Source organism: Odontesthes bonariensis, chromosome 12 (assembly GCF_027942865.1).
Source record: "Odontesthes bonariensis isolate fOdoBon6 chromosome 12, fOdoBon6.hap1, whole genome shotgun sequence".
NCBI classification, from domain to species: domain Eukaryota; kingdom Metazoa; phylum Chordata; class Actinopteri; order Atheriniformes; family Atherinopsidae; genus Odontesthes; species Odontesthes bonariensis.
Genome location: NC_134517.1, coordinates 38,193,660 through 38,212,737, shown reverse-complemented (window position 1 = coordinate 38,212,737; position 19,078 = coordinate 38,193,660). Strand labels below are relative to the sequence as shown.

Below are 19,078 nucleotides of genomic sequence, written 5' to 3'. Positions count from 1 at the left end.
TAGATAGATGGATAGATAAGTACTTTATTCATCCCATTTTGGGAAATTATTGTGTTGCAGCAGCGTACATTTAACAAGCAAATAGAATAAATAGGATAGAATTAGAATAGAAATAGAATAAAAATAGAGAATAAACATTAGCTATATGCAAATCTACAGTATGAAGAGTAGTAGGGTAAATAATAACAATAATAATAATAATAATAATAATAATAATAATGATGAACATCAGTAAACTAAATAAAATAAATAAAATAAAAACAGATTTGTACATTTAACAATAAAGGTAAAAAATAAAATTGGGGGTATATGGATAATTTACATTATATTGTACTATGGTGATATTTGTGATATTTGTGCAAATGTTATTCGTGCAAAATGAGCAGTTGTGCAAATTGTCATTGTTATATGAGATGTTATATGTTATAAAATGTCTCGTCTCATCAGTTTAAACTTTATTAAACAGTATCTGAATTTATCATTTCATGTCAAAGTCACAGTTTTAAATTCATCAGACGAGAGAAGAAAAGGACATTTTTTAAATTATTTTGAATTATCTCGTGTACGAATTGTGCTCTATAAATAAAATGGCCTCGCCTTCCCTAAATAAGAAAGGAGGTAACTCCAGGTCATGATGAAGCGTAGTGAGTCGGTAGCTGCAGCAGTAACGCCGTGTGTCCTCCTCAGACCTGATGCCACTCGACCTGCTCTCCAGGGCTCTGCCCCGCCCAGGTGAAGCCCCGCCCACACAGGTAGGACAGGTGATGGTGTTGAACAGTCCAGGTGGGTGTAGAGAGGCTGACCATCAGTACTCTGTGACCAGGTTCAGATGGTTCAGTCCAGAGGGTCCAGAGGTCTCAGACCGGCCGGCGCCGCTGCTCTGAGCTTTCCCGCCTCACAACTCTTCACCAACTGTGACTGTTTTCCTGCTGAGTTCTCATTGGTCGCCACCGTGAAGATACCGAGTCTGAGTCAGAAGGTGAGCAGCGGAACCAAATGGACCCTGGTTCTGGTTCTGGTTCTGGATCCGATCTAACCTGGCCATTCTCTCTGTTTCCAGACAAACGAATACATCCTCTCTGTGGTGAAGGAAGAATCTAATTTGCTGTTGCTCGGTTTACGGGTCTCTGAGGACCGCCTCCATCTTGTAACCACGCCCACTGGTTTTGGTGGGCGGAGTCGAATAATTTTCAAGGATGTTGGATTGGATGACAACCGATGGCACACCATTGTGCTGGCTGTCACCGGACAATACGCCACGCTGACCATCGACTGTGGACTGCCTCTGGAGCTGTGAGTTTAAAACCAGTTTGGACTGGATCATAGCAGTTCAAACCAGCTCAGACCGGTTTATTCTGGTTCATAATCATTCAGAGAGTTGAAAACCAGTTTGGACCGGATCATAGCAGTTCAAACCAGATCAGACCGGTTTATTCTGGTTCGCCTTCATTCAGAGAGTTAAAAACCAGTTTGGACCGGATCATAGCAGTTCAAACCAGCTCAGACCGGTTTATTCTGGTTCACAATCATTCAGAGAGTTAAAAACCAGTTTGGACCGGATCATAGCAGTTCAAACCAGCTCAGACCGGTTTATTCTGGTTCATAATCATTCAGAGAGTTAAAAACCAGTTTGGACCGGATCATAGCAGTTCAAACCAGATCAGACCGGTTTATTCTGGTTCGCCTTCATTCAGAGAGTTAAAAACCAGTTTGGACCGGATCATAGCAGTTCAAACCAGCTCAGACCGGTTTATTCTGGTTCATAATCATTCAGAGAGTTAAAAAACAGTTTGGACTGGATCAGAGCAGTTCAAACCAGCTCAGACCGGTTTATTCTGGTTCACAATCATTCAGAGCAGTTTGTTTCCTTTCAGGCTTTGTTACATTACTCCTGGTTCAGCCCTTTTAACCGGTTTTTGTCTGGTTCTGTTTTCTCCCATATCTGTTTCAGTCTGATCCACTTTACTTTAACCCATCAGGCCCGGTTTAGCATTCATAAGTTAGCCTGGATTCTGGATTTAGTTCAACTTTAGCACAGACCAACCTGGTTCAGTCTAGTTTATATCGGTTCTGTTCTGATCAGTCTGTGACGTTAACTGGTTTCGTGTCTCCCAGTAAACAGGTCCAGTCCTTCCCCAGCACTCTGAGTACCAGAGGGTCCCGGTTCTTCCTCGGCAGCAGGGGCCGGTGGAGGGGACGCTTCTCTGTGAGTCTGTGATCTGGATCAGAATCAGATCCAGAACGGTCCCGCCTTCCTGCTGGTTTATCCCGGTCTCTCTGTGTTTAGGGTCTACTGCGCCAGCTGGTTCTGCTTCCGGGCTCAGACGCCGGGCCCCGACTGTGTCCGAACTCTGAACCCGGTCTGGCCGAGCTGTCCGTCCCACCGGTCCTGAAGTCCGTTCCGCTCCAGCTGAACCAGCAGGGACCAGTTTACCCTTTCGGTGAGTCCAGCAACTCCCAGAACACGGCCTCCCGGGCTCAGAACACGGCCTCTCGGGCTCAGAACACGGCCTCCCGCTCCCAGAACACGGCCTCCCGGGCCCAGAACACGGCCTCCCGGGCTCAGAACACGGCCTCCCGCTCCCAGAACACGGCCTCCCGGGCCCAGAACACGGCCTCCCGGACTCAGAACACGGCCTCCCGGGCTCAGAACACGGCCTCCCGGGCCCAAAACACGGCCTCCCGGGCCCAAAACACGGCCTCCCAGGCCCAAAACACGGCCTCCCGGGCCCAGAACACGGCCTCCCGGTCCCAAAACACGGCCTCCCGGGCCCAGAACACGGCCTCCCGGGCCCAGAACACGGCCTCCCGGATTCAGAACACGGCCTCCCGGTCCCAGAACACGGCCTCCCGGGCCCAGAACACGGCCTCCCGGGCCCAGAACACGGCCTCCCGGGCTCAGAACACGGCCTCCCGGGCTCAGAACACGGCCTCCCGGGCCCAAAACACGGCCTCCCGGGCCCAAAACACGGCCTCCCGGGCCCAAAACACGGCCTCCCGGGCCCAAAACACGGCCTCCTGGTCCCAAAACACGGCCTCCAGGGCCCAGAACACGGCCTCCCGGGCCCAGAACACGGCCTCCCGGACTCAGAACACGGCCTCCCGGTCCCAGAACACGGCCTCCCGGACTCAGAACACGGCCTCCCGGGCCCAGAACACGGCCTCCCGGGCCCAGAACACGGCCTCCCGGGCCCAGAACACGGCCTCCCGGGCCCAGAACGCGTCCTCCCGGGCTCAGAACGCGGCCTCCCGGGCCCAGAACACGGCCTCCCGGGCTCAGAACACGGCCTCCCGGGCTCAGAACACGGCCTCCCGGGCCCAGAACACGGCCTCCCGGGCTCAGAACACGGCCTCCCGGGCTCAGAACACGGCCTCCCGGGCCCAGAACACGGCCTCCCGCTCCCAGAACACGGCCTCCCGCTCCCAGAACACGGCCTCCCGGGCCCAGAACACGGCCTCCCGGGCCCAGAACACGGCCTCCCCGGCTCAGAACACGGCCTCCCGGGCCCAGAACACGGCCTCCCGCTCCCAGAACACGGCCTCCCGGGCCCAGAACACGGCCTCCCGGGCCCAGAACACGGCCTCCCGGGCCCTTCTGATGTTTCAGCGCCGTGTGTTTGGACTGTAAACGCTGAGCTGTGATGGTATCAGAGCTTCAGAAACCTGAGCTGCAGACTAACCGACAGCATGAACAGATGTTGGCTGACTCTGTGCCGGTTTCTGTTACCTTCTGTTTTATAAACACGGATCTTATCAGGACCGGTGGTTCCCTGATGTTTGAGTCCTGGTTCCAGTGAGCCCGGGCTCCTGGTTCTGGGCTTCATCTCTGGGATCCTGGTTCTGGGCTCCTGGGTCTGGATTCCTGGTTCTGGGCTCCTGGTTCTGGGCCCCTGGTTCTGGGCTCCTGGTTCTGGGCTCCTGGTTCTGGGCCCCTGGTTCTGGGCTCCTGGTTCTGGGCCCCTGGTTCTGGGCTCCTGGTTCTGGGCTCCTGGTTCTGGGCCCCTGGTTCGGGGCCCCTGGTTCTGGGCCCCTGGTTCTGGGCTCCTGGTTCTGGGCTCCTGGTTCTGGGCCCCTGGTTCTGGGCCCCTGGTTCTGGGTCCCTGGTTCTGGGCCCCTGGTTCTGGGCCCCTGGTTCTGGGCCCCTGGTTCGGGGCTCCTGGTTCTGGGCTCCTGGTTCTTTGCCCCTGGTTCTGGGCTCCTGGTTCTGGGCCCCTGGTTCTTGGCCCCTGGTTCTGGGCCCCTGGTTCTGGGTCCCTGGTTCTGGGCACCTGGTTCTGGGCCCCTGGTTCTGGGCCCCTGGTTCTGGGCTCCTGGTTCTTTGCCCCTGGTTCTGGGCTCCTGGTTCTGGGCCCCTGGTTCTGGGCCCCTGGTTCTGGGCCCCTGGTTCTGGGCCCCTGGTTCGGGGCTCCTGGTTCTGGGCTCCTGGTTCTGGGCCCCTGGTTCTGGGCTCCTGGTTCTGGGCTCCTGGTTCTGGGCCCCTGGTTCTGGGCTCCTGGTTCTGGGCTCCTGGTTCTGGGCCCCTGGTTCTGGGCCCCTTGTTCTGGGCTCCTGGTTCTGGGCTCCTGGTTCTGGGCCCCTGGTTCTGGGCCCCTGGTTCTGGGTCCCTGGTTCTGGGCTCCTGGTTCTGGGCCCCTGGTTCTGGGCTCCTGGTTCTGGGCCCCTGGTTCTGGGCTCCTGGTTCTGGGCTCCTGGTTCTGGGCCCCTGGTTCTGGGCTCCTGGTTCTGGGCTCCTGGTTCTGGGCCCCTGGTTCTGGGCCCCTTGTTCTGGGCTCCTGGTTCTGGGCTCCTGGTTCTGGGCCCCTGGTTCTGGGCCCCTGGTTCTGGGTCCCTGGTTCTGGGCTCCTGGTTCTGGGTCCCTGGTTCTGGGCTCCTGGTTCTGGGCCCCTGGTTCTGGGCTTCATCTCTGGGCTCCTGGTTCTGGGCCCCTGGTTCGGGGCTCCTGGTTCTGGGCTCCTGGTTCTGGGCCCCTGGTTCTGGGCTCCTGGTTCTGGGCCCCTGGTTCTGGGCTTCATCTCTGGGCTCCTGGTTCTGGGCCCCTGGTTCTGGGCCCCTTGTTCTGGGCCCCTGGTTCTGGGCTCCTGGTTCTGGGCTCCTGGTTCTGGGCCCCTGGTTCTGGGCCCCTGGTTCGGGGCCCCTGGTTCTGGGCCCCTGGTTCTGGGCCCCTGGTTCTGGGCCCCTGGTTCTGGGCTTCATCTCTGGGCTCCTGTTTCTGGGCCCCTGGTTCTGGGCCCCTTGTTCTGGGCCCCTGGTTCTGGGCTCCTGGTTCTGGGCTCCTGGTTCTGGGCCCCTGGTTCTGGGCCCCTGGTTCTGGGCCCCTGGTTCTGGGCCCCTGGTTCTGGTTGGGTAGAACCCCCTTATTGTGACTGTGTTTGTGCTACCAGCAGTTTGGCTGACACTAAGGGTTTGTTCTCCCTTTGATGTGTGTTTCCATGACAACAGTGTGAGGTCAGACAGGTGCTGACTCGCACAGGTGTGTCAGTCAGGACGTCTGCTGGGAGTTTAAAGGAGCAGTCTGACTGAATTCTGCCGTTTATCGCTGAAATTCTTTCTTTTATTCCGTTTGTTGAGGGAACCTTTTGGCTCCATTAGCAGCCGCGTACTTCGGTTCTGGTTCAGGACGCGTCAGATTTAAGGGCTTAAAATGGGTTTTCATCTGGTTTTAATGTGGATCAACATTAGATTGTACCTGGGGTCGAACTACACGCTTCTGTTTGTGCAATTTCCCTAAGGCTGAGTGCAATATATTTATTTTTCATATTTTTTATTCGGTGCTGGCACATAGCACTTCCATACCTATTTATTTATATTGTATAGTACTGGATAGCATTAAAAATTGTAGCCAAGTAACGACATTTCGTTGTCAAGACTCACCTGTGTTTTTTGTGCAATGACAATACACTCAGAAATAGGGGTACGTAGGGTAGTACAGAGGGCTACAGTACGAGTCCTTTTTTGTCCCCTGAGGTACAATCTATACTAATGTACCCCCCGGGGTTCATTATTGGACCTAAAGGTACCTATATGTACCTTTTTTCTACATGCTGGGGTACAATAGACAGTCTGTGTTAGGCTACTTCAGAATAGGGGACAAAATTGCCACCAGAGGTACAAGATTGGTCTCTGTAAGGTACAAAACTCTACCTTCTGAGGGTACTGCCCCAGGGACAAGCCATCGTACCCCTAAAGGTACAATTCTGTACTTTGTTTCCTGAGAGTGTGAAGTCTAAGTCTAACAAAACGTTCAGTTTGTGAGACAAAGCGAGACAAAGCGAGTCATCATGAAGACGGATACATCTTCAGACTGAACTCATATGCACAGGTTTAAGGGTTACACGTTTAAGGGTTAGGCGTTTAAGGGTTAGGCGTTTAAGGGTTAGACGTTTAAGGGTTAGACGTTTAAGGGTTAAACGTTTAAGGGTTAGACGTTTAAGGGTTAAACGTTTAAAGGTTAGACGTTTAAGGGTTAAACGTTTAAAGGTTAGACGTTTAAGGGTTAGACGTTTAAGGGTTAGACGTTTAAGGGTTAGACGTTTAAGGGTTAAACGTTTAAGGGTTAGACGTTTAAGGGTTAAACGTTTAAAGGTTAGACGTTTAAGGGTTAGACGTTTAAGGGTTAGACGTTTAAAGGTTAGACGTTTAAGGGTTAGACGTTTAAAGGTTAGACGTTTAAGGGTTAGACGTTTAAGGGTTAGACGTTTAAGGGTTAAACGTTTAAAGGTTAGACGTTTAAGGGTTAGACGTTTAAGGGTTAGACGTTTAAAGGTTAGACGTTTAAGGGTTAGACGTTTAAAGGTTAGGCGTTTAAGGGTTAAACGTTTAAGGGTTAGACGTTTAAAGGTTAGGCGTTTAAGGGTTAAACGTTTAAAGGTTAGGCGTTTAAGGGTTAAACGTTTAAGGGTTAGACGTTTAAGGGTTAGACGTTTAAGGGTTAAACGTTTAAGGGTTAGACGTTTAAGGGTTAAACGTTTAAAGGTTAGACGTTTAAGGGTTAGACGTTTAAGGGTTAGACGTTTAAAGGTTAGACGTTTAAGGGTTAGACGTTTAAAGGTTAGACGTTTAAGGGTTAGACGTTTAAGGGTTAGACGTTTAAGGGTTAAACGTTTAAAGGTTAGACGTTTAAGGGTTAGACGTTTAAGGGTTAGACGTTTAAAGGTTAGACGTTTAAGGGTTAGACGTTTAAAGGTTAGGCGTTTAAGGGTTAAACGTTTAAGGGTTAGACGTTTAAAGGTTAGGCGTTTAAGGGTTAAACGTTTAAAGGTTAGGCGTTTAAGGGTTAAACGTTTAAGGGTTAGACGTTTAAGGGTTAAACGTTTAAAGGTTAGACGTTTAAGGGTTAGACGTTTAAGGGTTAAACGTTTAAGGGTTAGACGTTTAAGGGTTAGGCGTTTAAAGGTTAGACGTTTAAGGGTTAAACGTTTAAGGGTTAGGCGTTTAAGGGTTAAACGTTTAAGGGTTAAACGTTTAAGGGTTAGACGTTTAAGGGTTAGGCGTTTAAAGGTTAGACGTTTAAGGGTTAAACGTTTAAGGGTTAGGCGTTTAAGGGTTAAACGTTTAAGGGTTAAACGTTTAAGAGTTAGACGTTTAAGGGTTAGGCGTTTAAAGGTTAGACGTTTAAGGGTTAAACGTTTAAGGGTTAAACGTTTAAAGGTTAGACGTTTAAGGGTTAAACGTTTAAGGGTTAGACTTTTAAGGGTTAAACGTTTAAAGGTTAAACGTTTAAGGGTTAGGCGTTTAAGGGTTAGACGTTTAAGGGTTAGACTTTTAAGGGTTAAACGTTTAAAGGTTAAACGTTTAAGGGTTAGGCGTTTAAGGGTTAGACGTTTAAGGGTTAGACGTTTAAGGGTTAAACGTTTAAGGGTTAGGCGTTTAAGGGTTAGACGTTTAAGGGTTAGACGTTTAAGGGTTAAACGTTTAAGGGTTAGACGTTTAAGGGTTAAACGTTTAAGGGTTAAACGTTTAAGGGTTAAACGTTTAAGGGTTAGACGTTTAAGGGTTAGACGTTTAAGGGTTAGGCGTTTAAGGGTTAGACGTTTAAGGGTTAGGCGTTTAAGGGTTAGACGTTTAAGGGTTAGACGTTTAAGGGTTAGACGTTTAAGGGTTAAACGTTGATGGGTTAGACGTTTAAGGGTTAGACGTTTAAGGGTTAGACGTTTAAGGGTTAGGCGTTTAAGGGTTAGGCGTTTAAGGGTTAAACGTTTAAGGGTTAAACGTTTAAGGGTTAGGCGTTTAAGGGTTAGACGTTTAAGGGTTAGACGTTTAAGGGTTAGACGTTTAAGGGTTAAACGTTTAAGGGTTAAACGTTTAAGGGTTAGACGTTTAAGGGTTAGACGTTTAAGGGTTAGGCGTTTAAGGGTTAGACGTTTAAGGGTTAAACGTTTAAGGGTTAAACGTTTAAGGGTTAGACTTTTAAGGGTTAGATGTTTAAGGGTTAGACGTTTAAGGGTTAGACTTTTAAGGGTTAGGCGTTTAAGGGTTAGACGTTTAAGGGTTAGGCGTTTAAGGGTTAGGCGTTTAAGGGTTAGGCGTTTAAGGGTTAAACGTTTAAGGGGTAGACGTTTAAGGGTTAGACGTTTAAGGGTTAAACGTTTAAGGGTTAGACGTTTAAGGGTTAGACGTTTAAGGGTTAGACGTTTAAGGGTTAGACGTTTAAGGGTTAGGCGTTTAAGGGTTAGGCGTTTAAGGGTTAGGCGTTTAAGGGTTAGACGTTTAAGGGTTAGGCGTTTAAGGGTTACACGTTTAAGGGTTAGACGTTTAAGGGTTAGACTTTTAAGGGTTAGACGTTTAAGGGTTAAACGTTTAAGGGTTAGACGTTTAAGGGTTAGACGTTTAAGGGTTAGACGTTTAAGGGTTAAACGTTTAAGGGTTAGACGTTTAAGGGTTAGACGTTTAAGGGTTAGACGTTTAAGGGTTAGGCGTTTAAGGGTTAGACTTTTAAGGGTTAGACTTTTAAGGGTTAGGCGTTTAAGGGTTAGACGTTTAAGGGTTAGGCGTTTAAGGGTTAAACGTTTAAGGGTTAGACGTTTAAGGGTTAGACGTTTAAGGGTTAAACGTTTAAGGGTTAGACGTTTAAGGGTTAGACGTTTAAGGGTTAGACGTTTAAGGGTTAAACGTTTAAGGGTTAGACGTTTAAGGGTTAGACTTTTAAGGGTTAGACTTTTAAGGGTTAGGCGTTTAAGGGTTAGGCGTTTAAGGGTTAGACGTTTAAGGGTTAGACTTTTAAGGGTTAGACTTTTAAGGGTTAGACTTTTAAGGGTTAGGCGTTTAAGGGTTAGACGTTTAAGGGTTAGACGTTTAAGGGTTAGACGTTTAAGGGTTAGACGTTTAAGGGTTAGACGTTTAAGGGTTAGACGTTTAAGGGTTAGGCGTTTAAGGGTTAGGCGTTTAAGGGTTAGACTTTTAAGGGTTAGACTTTTAAGGGTTAGGCGTTTAAGGGTTAGACGTTTAAGGGTTAGACGTTTAAGGGTTAGACGTTTAAGGGTTAGACGTTTAAGGGTTAGACGTTTAAGGGTTAGACGTTTAAGGGTTAGACGTTTAAGGGTTAGGCGTTTAAGGGTTAGACTTTTAAGGGTTAGACTTTTAAGGGTTAGGCGTTTAAGGGTTAGACGTTTAAGGGTTAGACGTTTAAGGGTTAGACGTTTAAGGGTTAGACTTTTAAGGGTTAGACTTTTAAGGGTTAGACGTTTAAGGGTTAGGCGTTTAAGGGTTAGACATTTAAGGGTTAGACGCTTAAGGGTTAGGCGATTAAGGGTTAGACGTTTAAGGGTTAGACGTTTAAGGGTTAAACGTTTAAGGGTTAGACGTTTAAGGGTTAGACGTTTAAGGGTTAGGCGTTTAAGGGTTAGACGTTTAAGGGTTAAACGTTTAAGGGTTAGACGTTTAAGGGTTAGACGTTTAAGGGTTAGGCGTTTAAGGGTTAGACGTTTAAGGGTTAAACGTTTAAGGGTTAGACGTTTAAGGGTTAAACGTTTAAGGGTTAGACGTTTAAGGGTTAGACGTTTAAGGGTTAAACGTTTAAGGGTTAGACGTTTAAGGGTTAGACGTTTAAGGGTTAAACGTTTAAGGGTTAGACGTTTAAGGGTTAGACGTTTAAGGGTTAGGCGTTTAAGGGTTAGAAGTTTAAGGGTTAAACGTTTAAGGGTTAGACGTTTAAGGGTTAAACGTTTAAGGGTTAGACGTTTAAGGGTTAGACGTTTAAGGGTTAAACGTTTAAGGGTTAGACGTTTAAGGGTTAGACGTTTAAGGGTTAGACGTTTAAGGGTTAAACGTTTAAGGGTTAGACGTTTAAGGGTTAGACGTTTAAGGGTTAGACGTTTAAGGGTTAAACGTTTAAGGGTTAGACGTTTAAGGGTTAGGCGTTTAAGGGTTAAACGTTTAAGGGTTAGACGTTTAAGGGTTAGACGTTTAAGGGTTAAACGTTTAAGGGTTAGACTTTTAAGGGTTAGACGTTTAAGGGTTAGACGTTTAAGGGTTAGACGTTTAAGGGTTAGGCGTTTAAGGGTTAGGCGTTTAAGGGTTAGGCGTTTAAGGGTTAGACGTTTAAGTGTTAGACGTTTAAGGGTTAGGCGTTTAAGGGTTAGACGTTTAAGGGTTAGACGTTTAAGGGTTAAACGTTTAAGGGTTAGACGTTTAAGGGTTAAACGTTTAAGGGTTAGACGTTTAAGGGTTAAACGTTTAAGGGTTAAACGTTTAAGGGTTAGACGTTTAAGGGTTAAACGTTTAAGGGTTAGACGTTTAAGGGTTAAACGTTTAAGGGTTAGACGTTTAAGGGTTAAACGTTTAAGGGTTAGACGTTTAAGGGTTAGACGTTTAAAGGTTAAACGTTTAAAGGTTAAACGTTGAAGGGTTAGACGTTTAAGGGTTAGGCGTTTAAGGGTTAAACTTTTAAGGGTTAGACGTTTAAGGGTTAGGCGTTTAAGGGTTAGGTGTTTAAGGGTTAGACGTTTAAGGGTTAGACGCTTAAGGGTTAAACGTTTAAGGGTTAGGCGATTAAGGGTTAGACGTTTAAGGGTTAGACGTTTAAGGGTTAGACGTTTAAGGGTTAGACGTTTAAGGGTTAAACGTTTAAGGGTTAGACGTTTAAGGGTTAGGCGTTTAAGGGTTAGACTTTTAAGGGTTAGACTTTTAAGGGTTAAACGTTTAAGGGTTAGACGTTTAAGGGTTAAACGTTTAAGGGTTAGACGTTTAAGGGTTAGACTTTTAAGGGTTAAACGTTTAAGGGTTAGACGTTTAAGGGTTAGACTTTTAAGGGTTAAACGTTTAAGGGTTAGACGTTTAAGGGTTAAACGTTTAAGGGTTAGACGTTTAAGGGTTAGACTTTTAAGGGTTAAACGTTTAAGGGTTAGACGTTTAAGGGTTAGGCGTTTAAGGGTTAAACTTTTAAGGGTTAGACGTTTAAGGGTTAGACGTTTAAGGGTTAGACGTTTAAGGGTTAGGCGTTTAAGGGTTAAACGTTTAAGGGTTAGACGTTTAAGGGTTAAACGTTTAAGGGTTAGGCGTTTAAGGGTTAAACTTTTAAGGGTTAGACGTTTAAGGGTTAGACGTTTAAGGGTTAGACGTTTAAGGGTTAGACGTTTAAGGGTTAGACTTTTAAGGGTTAAACGTTTAAGGGTTAGACGTTTAAGGGTTAGACGTTTAAGGGTTAGACTTTTAAGGGTTAGACGTTTAAGGGTTAGACGTTTAAGGGTTAGGCGTTTAAGGGTTAGACGTTTAAGGGTTAAACGTTTAAGGGTTAGACGTTTAAGGGTTAGACGTTTAAGGGTTAGGCGTTTAAGGGTTAGACGTTTAAGGGTTAAACGTTTAAGGGTTAGACGTTTAAGGGTTAGGCGTTTAAGGGTTAAACTTTTAAGGGTTAGACGTTTAAGGGTTAGACGTTTAAGGGTTAAACGTTTAAGGGTTAGACTTTTAAGGGTTAGACGTTTAAGGGTTAGACGTTTAAGGGTTAGACGTTTAAGGGTTAAACGTTTAAGGGTTAGACTTTTAAGGGTTAGACGTTTAAGGGTTAAACGTTTAAGGGTTAGACGTTTAAGGGTTAGACGTTTAAAGGTTAAACGTTTAAAGGTTAAACGTTGAAGGGTTAGACGTTTAAGGGTTAGACGTTTAAGGGTTAAACTTTTAAGGGTTAGACGTTTAAGGGTTAGACGTTTAAGGGTTAGGCGTTTAAGGGTTAGACGTTTAAGGGTTAAACGTTTAAGGGTTAGACGTTTAAGGGTTAGGCGTTTAAGGGTTAAACTTTTAAGGGTTAGACGTTTAAGGGTTAGACGTTTAAGGGTTAAACGTTTAAGGGTTAGACTTTTAAGGGTTAGACGTTTAAGGGTTAGACGTTTAAGGGTTAGACGTTTAAGGGTTAAACGTTTAAGGGTTAGACTTTTAAGGGTTAGACGTTTAAGGGTTAAACGTTTAAGGGTTAGACGTTTAAGGGTTAGACGTTTAAAGGTTAAACGTTTAAAGGTTAAACGTTGAAGGGTTAGACGTTTAAGGGTTAGACGTTTAAGGGTTAAACTTTTAAGGGTTAGACGTTTAAGGGTTAGACGTTTAAGGGTTAGGCGTTTAAGGGTTAGGCGTTTAAGGGTTAGACGTTTAAAGGTTAAACGTTTAAGGGTTAGACGTTTAAGGGTTAGGCGTTTAAGGGTTAAACTTTTAAGGGTTAGGCGTTTAAGGGTTAAACGTTTAAGGGTTAGACGTTTAAGGGTTAGACGTTTAAGGGTTAGACGTTTAAGGGTTAGGCGTTTAAGGGTTAGGCGTTTAAGGGTTAGACGTTTAAAGGTTAAACGTTTAAGGGTTAGACGTTTAAGGGTTAGGCGTTTAAGGGTTAAACTTTTAAGGGTTAGACGTTTAAGGGTTAGACTTTTAAGGGTTAGACGTTTAAGGGTTAGACGTTTAAGGTTTAGGCGTTTAAGGGTTAGACGTTTAAGGGTTAGACGTTTAAGGGTTAAACGTTTAAGGGTTAGACGTTTAAGGGTTAGACGTTTAAGGGTTAGACGTTTAAGGGTTAAACGTTTAAGGGTTAGACGTTTAAGGGTTAGACGTTTAAGGGTTAGACGTTTAAGGGTTAAACGTTTAAGGGTTAGGCGTTTAAGGGTTAGACGTTTAAGGGTTAGACGTTTAAGGGTTAAACGTTTAAGGGTTAGACGTTTAAGGGTTAGACGTTTAAGGGTTAGACGTTTAAGGGTTAAACGTTTAAGGGTTAGACGTTTAAGGGTTAGACTTTTAAGGGTTAGACGTTTAAGGGTTAGACGTTTAAGGTTTAGGCGTTTAAGGGTTAGACGTTTAAGGGTTAGACGTTTAAGGGTTAAACGTTTAAGGGTTAGACGTTTAAGGGTTAGACGTTTAAGGGTTAAACGTTTAAGGGTTAGACGTTTAAGGGTTAGACGTTTAAGGGTTAGACGTTTAAGGGTTAAACGTTTAAGGGTTAGGCGTTTAAGGGTTAGACGTTTAAGGGTTAGACGTTTAAGGGTTAGACGTTTAAGGGTTAGACGTTTAAGGGTTAAACGTTTAAGGGTTAGACGTTTAAGGGTTAGACGTTTAAGGGTTAAATGTTTAAGGGTTAGGCGTTTAAGGGTTAGACGTTTAAGGGTTAGACGTTTAAGGGTTAAACGTTTAAGGGTTAGGCGTTTAAGGGTTAGACGTTTAAGGGTTAGACGTTTAAGGGTTAGACGTTTAAGGGTTAGACGTTTAAGGGTTAAACGTTTAAGGGTTAGACGTTTAAGGGTTAAACGTTTAAGGGTTAGACGTTTAAGGGTTAGACGTTTAAGGGTTAGACGTTTAAGGGTTAGACGTTGGGTATTGTTTAGCCCCGTTTCTCAGCCAGTGTTCTGGGGGTTGGATGGTCCAGTTTGCTGTTTCTTTCAGTCATCGGATGTTTTGGCTCAGATATGTCAGCTGCCAAAGATTCGGCGGTCGGTAGGTCGACCTCTTAGAGTTCAGAGGTCGGCCGCCACCTTAAAGGGACACTGTGTAATTTCTTCCCCCATCTAGTGGTGCAATTTTATTTTGCAAAGTCGAATGAATTTGCTCTCTAGCGCCTCGCGTTTTCAAATGTGCGCTGCAACTTGTTGAACTACGGCAGGCGGTATGTGTCAAGATTCAAGAAGCTATAGATAGATAAGCATTATTTCAGACTCAAGGTCCATACAAACAAAAAGACATCAAGACACACAGTACAAAGGACTACATAACACACAATAAAATAATAATTTAAAAAACAGTCTAATGACTGATTTTTATAAAACACTGATACCAGATGAACCTCTACATTACATTTCTCAGAGCCGCTTGCAGTGTGTTCACTCCAGCACTCACAAACAACTGTGACAAACACGTCTTCAAAGTCCACCTCATCAAGTTTTGTTTCGGGTGATGAGGTACGTTATTTCAAACAAACTTCAAACTGCATTGAGTCATTAGTGTGAGCATGTATGAGAAATTACTCCTCGAGCAAGATAGTTTATGTTGTTTTTTATTGGTAACATTACTGTCGCAGTATAGCGAACGTAGTAGGCTAGTGCTTGCTCTACAACGCATGAACTATGTGCTACAACTAATTAGTAAGGAAACATTCTTTATTTATTGATCTTTCTCCTTCATTAGCTCTTTCCATCTGGGAAAACCGACCCCGATGTTTACCCTCTTTTTGTGGATTTGCCGGTCAAGTTGCCCGTGAAAATCTGTTTTTGGCTTTTTTGGTGACGAGGATCCCTCCTCCTGTGGATGGCGTAACTATGGTCTTCCATTACGAACAAAAGTTCAGGCCGTTCAGGCTGGTTTACACCAGAGAATGTCTAATGGCGTAGACTGGCTCTGTTTATACCTGCGTGCAAACGTGACGTCAACATGACGTCATTTCCGCTTGCAGGCCTGGCGGGGAAATCGCGATTCCAAGTGCTTTATGTCCCTCTCGGCACTTCATCGTTTTTCATAGAGCGGAAGGACATGGCAGCCTCCATAGAGCTCGCCCCATAGATATGTGTAGATATATATTCTATACATATCTATGGCTTGCCCGCTCTATGTAGATACAGACGAGTTATTCTTCCCTCAGGAGGATAAGTGAGTTTGTTGACAGAGATAATTTTACACCAATGAGGACTAATTTATGAATGAATATGTTGATTTGAGCTAATAAATGATTTAATATATTACACAGTGTCCCTTTAAGGATGGGGCCGTGGGAGAGGTTTCCATCGGCTCCTTTACTCAGCGAGCTGTGGATCAACCTGATGGTGATTTATTAAGCTTTTTATTCATCAGGTTTTTAGTAAAGTTTCATTTGTTTTTAGTGATGCTTCGTGTACTTTGTTTGGTACTGGTTTATATAAATGATTAATCCTAATTATGAAGCTTTTTAAAGCTGTGATGAGTGACTTCAGGGTATATAGATATATCTATATATATATGGGAGTAAACCATGACTGTGAGCTGTCTGTCAGGCTGTTAACAACAGAAGACATGAAGGAGTCGGCTGTTTTTGTTCACACTCACACAAATGTTGGACTGTAACTGCTGAGATTCATGGTTAAAGCAGCTGAAGGGAACCAGCCTGAGGACGGTTCATTCATTTATTTAACTGACAAAAGGAAAGTGCTGCAGAAAACTCAGAAATACTCCAAGTGAATAAAGTCCAAAGATCCGAAGGAGAAGGCAGAACCTGACTGATTCTAAGGATGAAGCAGTGACAGGAGAGAATTATTTATTTTTATTTTTTTTAAGTATATTTTTTATTCATGAAAGCACAAAGTAAGATTCATTTAAATACAATATCTTGAATTGGATTTGTTTTCTTTTTAACAACAGAACCCACCCACCCACAACAGCCATATACTGCTGTAAAGGGGAAAAAACACATATAAGCATAGATAGCAAAGTTAAATAAATGAACAATGCAATAAATTAAATAAATAAATAAAGGGAAAAACAGTAATAATGATCGTAGTAATGCTAGTAAGAAGTAAAGTGTCCATTCAGTGATGAGAAAATTGAGAAAAAAATAAATAAATAAACAATAATAATTATAATAATAAAAATAATAATAATGACAGACAATGGGGGCATTACATATTCAACAGGAGAGAATTATTAGCGTGTAACACGTGCACGGCGTGCAGGATGGTCGGGTCACGCTTTACTCAGATCGGATCTGTGCACATCAACAAGCTTCTGCTCTGTTCTGTGTACGATGCCTCTCGCTCCCTCAGGGGTGGACACCTCCTTCCATCCCTTCGTCACGCTCTGGTGCTCTGAAGATGAATTAAAACCTTAAAACCAGCTTTGTAATGATGACAGAGGTCATTAAGTTTGGCTGATTTAAGTGTCTGATGGAAGAGACTTCGCTCTTTATGACTCAGTTTATATAAAGCAGTCTGAGGTGAGTTAGATTTATGAACCTGTCGGCAGCTGAGGGCTCTAAACAAATAGCATTTGCCCAAACTCGAGCTCAGCTTCAGCTCATTTGGCTTTTTCTGCTTCAGGGATCAAAAGAGAACCTCTGAGATCACATTTTTACGAGTTTTTTTACGAGTTTTTTTTTATCTTTGAAGAACATTTGATTTCTATCCGCACGCCTACGGCCGTAAATCAGAACATGTTGGAAAACATTTACTTTATTCCACTGCAGATTTCATGTTTTATCTCCTCAACTTTGTTAATATATACATATACATATATATATATATATATATATATATATATATACATTAATGCTGGGCAACGATTAAAATGTTTAATCTAATTAATCACATGATTCCCCTGATTAATCACGATTAATCTCATTTGTATGCAGAATCCAAAAATGAATCCAAAAGTAGCGTATAGCTTTTAGCATTTAGCTTTATTTTAAATGTGCTGTCATATGAATGAAAGTGCCATAACATTTGTTGTGCAAACACACTTTTAACATCAGCATCTTTCTGTAGTTTTTATGTAGAAGCCTCGCTCCACTGTCTGTTTCCTTGAATGACTTGCTGCTATCAGTTGTGTGTTTTGCCTTTAAGTGATATTTTAGACTGGAACTACTACGCTGAGAAGACAATTCAACTTGGCAGTGTTTACAGATGACTTTGGTTCTGTCGACTCCGCCGTCTGGAAGAACTTTAACATGAAAATGGCCGAGTAAAAGTTCCGTACCCTTCTCCATGTTTGGTGGATCCGCCGATTACTTTCTTTTCCTGTTCCACAGCAGACAGCAGCAGACTTTTACAGAATAAAAGCCTGTGAGCAGCAGACTTTTATAAAATAAAAGCCTGTGAGTAACAGACTTTTACAAAATAAAAGCCTGTGAGCAACAGACTTTTACAAAATAAAAGCCTGTGAGCAACAGACTTTTACAAAATAAAAGCCTGTGAGCAACAGACTTTTACAAAATAAAAGCCTGTGAGCAACAGACTTTTACAAAATAAAAGCCTGTGAGCAACAGACTTTTACAAAATAAAAGCCTGTGAGCAGCAGACTTTTACAAAATAAAAGCTTGTGAGCAGCAGACTTTTACAAAATAAAAGCCTGTGAGCAGCAGACTTTTATAATAATAAATAATAAAACCTGCGTTAATGCGCGATAGAATATTTGTCGGCTGATGGAAGCACACGGACGAGGGATTACTGTGGGAAACCTTTGTCCAGCACTACGATCCAGAGTTCCATTCACAGACTTTACTGTGCAGAGAAGAAGCCTGATGCTAACCTGGTCCACTTCTCTGGGCTCGGAGGGTCTCGTTAAAAACAGAACTCCCTTCAGGTTGTTTTCTGTGTTTCAGAGGCCGAGGCCAGAGTGACCGCAGGGACTCGTCCTCCGTGTTTCAGACCAGAACAGGGCCAGCTGTGGTTCAACGCTCGGAGGAGGAGCCTGTTCATCTGCGACGGGCTGACGTGGAGGACGCTGCTGCAGAGTGAGTCTGAACCCAAGATAAACCCAAAGATAACAACCCCGTCAGGAGGTCACGGGAAGAAGCCAGGGTTTTAAATCTGGCTTACATTTAAGTCTGAAGGTAGAATAAAGTCATGATGCATCACAGGAACGCCTCAGAGAAGATGGTGATGCACTTCGTACAGTCACAGTAACAACATGTGTTATGATGATGGATGTGCAGCTCCTAAAAAACCCTGAACTCTGTCTCAGTTCATCACCTGCTGCACTCAGAAACACTAAAACTGGAGAAATATGATCTCTCCTGTTAGTTCTCATCAGAACTCTGGCTGCAGCATTTTGGATCAACTGAAGGCTTTTCAGAGAATATGTGGGACAGCCCATAACTAAAGAATTACAGTAGTCCAATCCTGAAGGAACAAATGCATGAATTAGTTTTTCTGCATCACTCTGAGACAAGATGTTCCTGATTTTAACAATATTACGAAGATGAAAGAAGGCAGTCCTAGAAACCTGTTTTATATGTGAGTCAGAGGACAGATCCTGGTCAGAAATAACTCCAAGGTTCCTCACTGTAGAACTAGAAGCCGAGGAAACACCACCAGAGTAACTATAGAACCAGACAGTTTCTCCCTGAAGCGCTCAGGTCCAAAGATAACGACTTCAGTTTGAGTTTAGAAGCAGAAAGTTCTGAGTCATCCAGGTCTTTATGTCTTTAAGACATGCTTGTAGTCTGACGAGCTGATTGGTTTGATCTGGTTTCATAGATAAGTACAGCTGAGTATCATCAGCATAGCGATGGTTCTTTAAAGATGTAGAAAATGAACCGTTAGCTGCTGCAGTTTATCCTCTGCTGTTCTTTGATGGAACACATTATGATGCCAAAGGCTCAAAAGTGTCAACAAATATAATGAAAAGACAATTTGACTAAATTTGACTTCATATTATAAAACATCCAAACAGTCCTTCGGTGAGATTTCACGTCATGGCGTCCAAGAAGCTGCTAAGGATGCAGCTCATGTGTCTTTAATCCCTGCTGGTTCACGCCTCCTCTTCTTCTGACTCTACAGATAAGGATCGTCTGGACTACGTGGAGGACTATCAGGACCTGTACACCCGCTCAGAAACCTTTGACATCGAGGTCTTCTCCATCCCGTCTGAAGGCCTGTTCATGGCTGCAGCCAACAGGTACTGAACCAGCCCTGCAGGAGGTCCCGGGCACCCC

General features: G+C 44.4%; 1 protein-coding gene across 1 annotated transcript in view; it reads left to right on the top strand.

Moving 5' to 3' along the window:
* Positions 1-19,078, top strand: part of LOC142396284 (thrombospondin-type laminin G domain and EAR repeat-containing protein-like) — a 44,207-nt gene that overhangs the window by 12,993 nt on the left and 12,136 nt on the right. Inside the window, exons 3-9 of the mRNA XM_075478842.1 lie at positions 688-752; positions 824-979; positions 1,061-1,293; positions 2,116-2,206; positions 2,288-2,441; positions 17,744-17,875; positions 18,924-19,041. Of these exons, the coding sequence (XP_075334957.1) occupies positions 688-752; positions 824-979; positions 1,061-1,293; positions 2,116-2,206; positions 2,288-2,441; positions 17,744-17,875; positions 18,924-19,041 (949 nt within the window). The remainder of the gene's footprint in view (positions 1-687; positions 753-823; positions 980-1,060; positions 1,294-2,115; positions 2,207-2,287; positions 2,442-17,743; positions 17,876-18,923; positions 19,042-19,078) is intronic.